The following is a 2,531-nucleotide window of genomic DNA, read 5'->3' as shown; positions in this document are numbered from 1 at the left end:
TCCATGCGTCATGAAAATGGTAGTGGAATTCAGAGCTAGTGTCCGCAACAATTCAAGGAACGGCTAAGCAGCCACCACTTATAATTTTGTATTAAGAGTGTTAGGCCGGACCTAATCATTTTCCAGTAAAGAAAAGGAACCCAACGTTGCAAATACAAAACTAAATAGAGAACCCAAATCTCTTGGCAAACAAAAAGGAGAGGACTAGCTTTCAGAAGAAGAAAAGTAGAGGAACAATAAAAAAAGGACAAACGCTAGAAGACGTAATTTTAACAAAATAGATGGGTCTCAAATGCTAATAGCACGTCCGTATTTATCTACCCCTTCTTCTTGTTGTGTCCCCGCCTTGCCCGCACTCAAGCAACCAGTCTTTGCTAGCTAGCAGCTTCCTTTCGCCTACTCATGACGTCCCGAACGCAAGGGCAACCACCACTGCCGACGCCGTCGGCTCAGACTTACCGGCGCCACCGTGGGGCCTCCTACTCGTCGTCTTCCTCCTCCTCGTCGTCTTTCTCCACGGTCTCCTCTGCTGCATCCTCGCCGTCACCCTCCCCGCGCACCACCTCCGTCCCCTTCTCCTGGGAGCACCACCCGGGCATCCCCAAGAACCACACCTTCCTCCGCGGCGCCGCCAACCCTGCCGCCTCTCAGCCCACGCCGCTCCCGCTCCCGCCGCCACTCCGCGCGCGGCCCTCTCGCCGCAGGGCCAACAGGCCGGCCACAGGCGCTCCTGGCATCATCGACCCCTTCGCCGCCGCGCTGGCAGAGTGTACCAAGGAGCGCGCCAACGCCATCGACATCGACGCGCTGTTCCCTCCTACGCCGGAGTCAGTCGTCCGCAGCGCGCCCCGGCGGTGGTCCATTACCGCCGGCGGGATGGTCGGGTTGTTGGACCTGTACGGGTGCAAGAGCGCCATGGGCGTCGCCGAGGGCGCCTTCGTCATGCGCCGGCCAGTGGCGGTCGTCGGACGCGCGGGACAGGGCCGTACGGGCCGGCCCGGGAGAAGATAAGGGCCGTTCCGAGGTCCATCAATTAGTGGGTGGGCTCTACCAGCCAGGTACATAAATAATGGAAGTGCGCAATGAGTGCTTAATATATATCGAAAAGAAGTCTCACCTTTTCTTTTTTCTTCTGCGTGTACTTTGTTGTGGATCTCAGTTCGGCAATTCAGTGGATGTGATTCATACCTACATTTGAAAATGTGATACACCAACCGATATGTCATATGTGGCTCTGTGTATGTCAATACTGCGCTTTACTATGTTATTTTTAAGCAATGGCTTTTGAAAAAAAATAGCTCTCGTTCACACCAAATTTGGTATCTTGTACTTCTCAGACTATTTGAATACAACTAGTTTCCAGGAGAATAAAAATATGATACCCCGTCCGTTATGAAATAATTGATAGGTTTGTCCTACCTTATAAGTCAGAATGTTGCCAAGTTTGACTAATTCCACTTTCTACTCTATAGTTGTGCATTTGTGACACATATTATTTGTGACACATATTACCCCATTTAGTGTAACTTTTACAAAAAATATCACATTTAGGAGTCTTTAAATATGGTTTTACCCCAATTTAGCATTTTGTTTGTTTTTTTAGATATACCAGCATATTTCGTCGATGTGGTGCGATAAAATGTGTAAATATAAGATGCCATCATGTACAATTATGTCCAGACTTCTCTTATCCAATTGTTCCATTCCTCGTCCCGTACTGATATTTTTGAAAATCGGTAATCGCCTCACACCTTGCCCAATGAATACGCACCAGAAATCAAGGGTCTAAATGTTCTAAAATGCATAATCTATATGATTTTTTATTCAATGGGGTAATTAGTGTCACAAATACAGAACTACAGGGTAAAAAGTGGAATTCACTCAAACTATAAGAAAGTATATCAATATCTATAAAGTCAAATCTATATTAGTATTGTTGCTTTGTTTAGATATGGATGTGCCTAGACACATCTTAGTTATAGATATACCCATATCTACATAAAGTTGCGACACTTATTTTGAAGCGGAGTACTACTAATTTTTATTCTATGATGAATTTAATAGAACTAATTTGGTTTATTAGATGTTTATATATTTTTTCAAACTTTATCAAACTTAAATTAGTTTAAATTAGGACAATCCTAAACCTTCACTTATTTTGGAACGGAGGGAGTATCTATTGCAACATTATATAAGATCAATCGATATGATGCATGCCTCTGTAAATATTTACATCATGTTTTCGGTGATATTGGAGCATATAAACGTTTACAAAATTCGTTTGGTTTGTTTGATCGAGAGTTCTGAAATTGCAGCACACGTCTACTTTTCCTCCCACAATGAAGTTCATGATTGTTTTCAGAACTTTTAAACTCCCAAAACCGAACCAGAATTTTTAACGTCTGGCTGATTTCAAAACTGTTTTAATGGGCATGGTGGTGTTTTTCGCTACTTGGCGGTGGTTTCTACTGACAATGACTCGTACTATGCATTGTTTCTCAAGGCATAATATGCAAAGTTTAGGTTTTAGT

At 44.1% G+C, this 2,531-nt stretch overlaps 1 protein-coding gene across 1 annotated transcript; it reads left to right on the top strand.

The window, feature by feature from the left end:
- Positions 1-346: 346 nt before the first annotated feature.
- On the top strand, positions 347-1,241 carry LOC127294179 (uncharacterized). Its single transcript, XM_051323928.2, has one exon. The coding sequence runs from the start codon at positions 403-405 to the stop codon at positions 1,009-1,011; it is 609 nt and encodes a 202-aa protein (XP_051179888.1). The 5' UTR covers positions 347-402; the 3' UTR covers positions 1,012-1,241.
- Positions 1,242-2,531: the final 1,290 nt, after the last annotated feature.

Source organism: Lolium perenne, chromosome 4 (assembly GCF_019359855.2).
Source record: "Lolium perenne isolate Kyuss_39 chromosome 4, Kyuss_2.0, whole genome shotgun sequence".
In the NCBI taxonomy this organism is placed as follows: Eukaryota; Viridiplantae; Streptophyta; class Magnoliopsida; order Poales; family Poaceae; genus Lolium; species Lolium perenne.
Note: the sequence above shows the minus strand (reverse complement) of the source record. Positions and strands in the feature narration are given on the sequence as shown.

Coding starts and splice junctions, on each gene's coding strand:
- LOC127294179 (XM_051323928.2), top strand. CDS start 403: ATGACGTCCCGAACGCAAGGGCAACCACCACTGCCGACGCCGTCGGCT.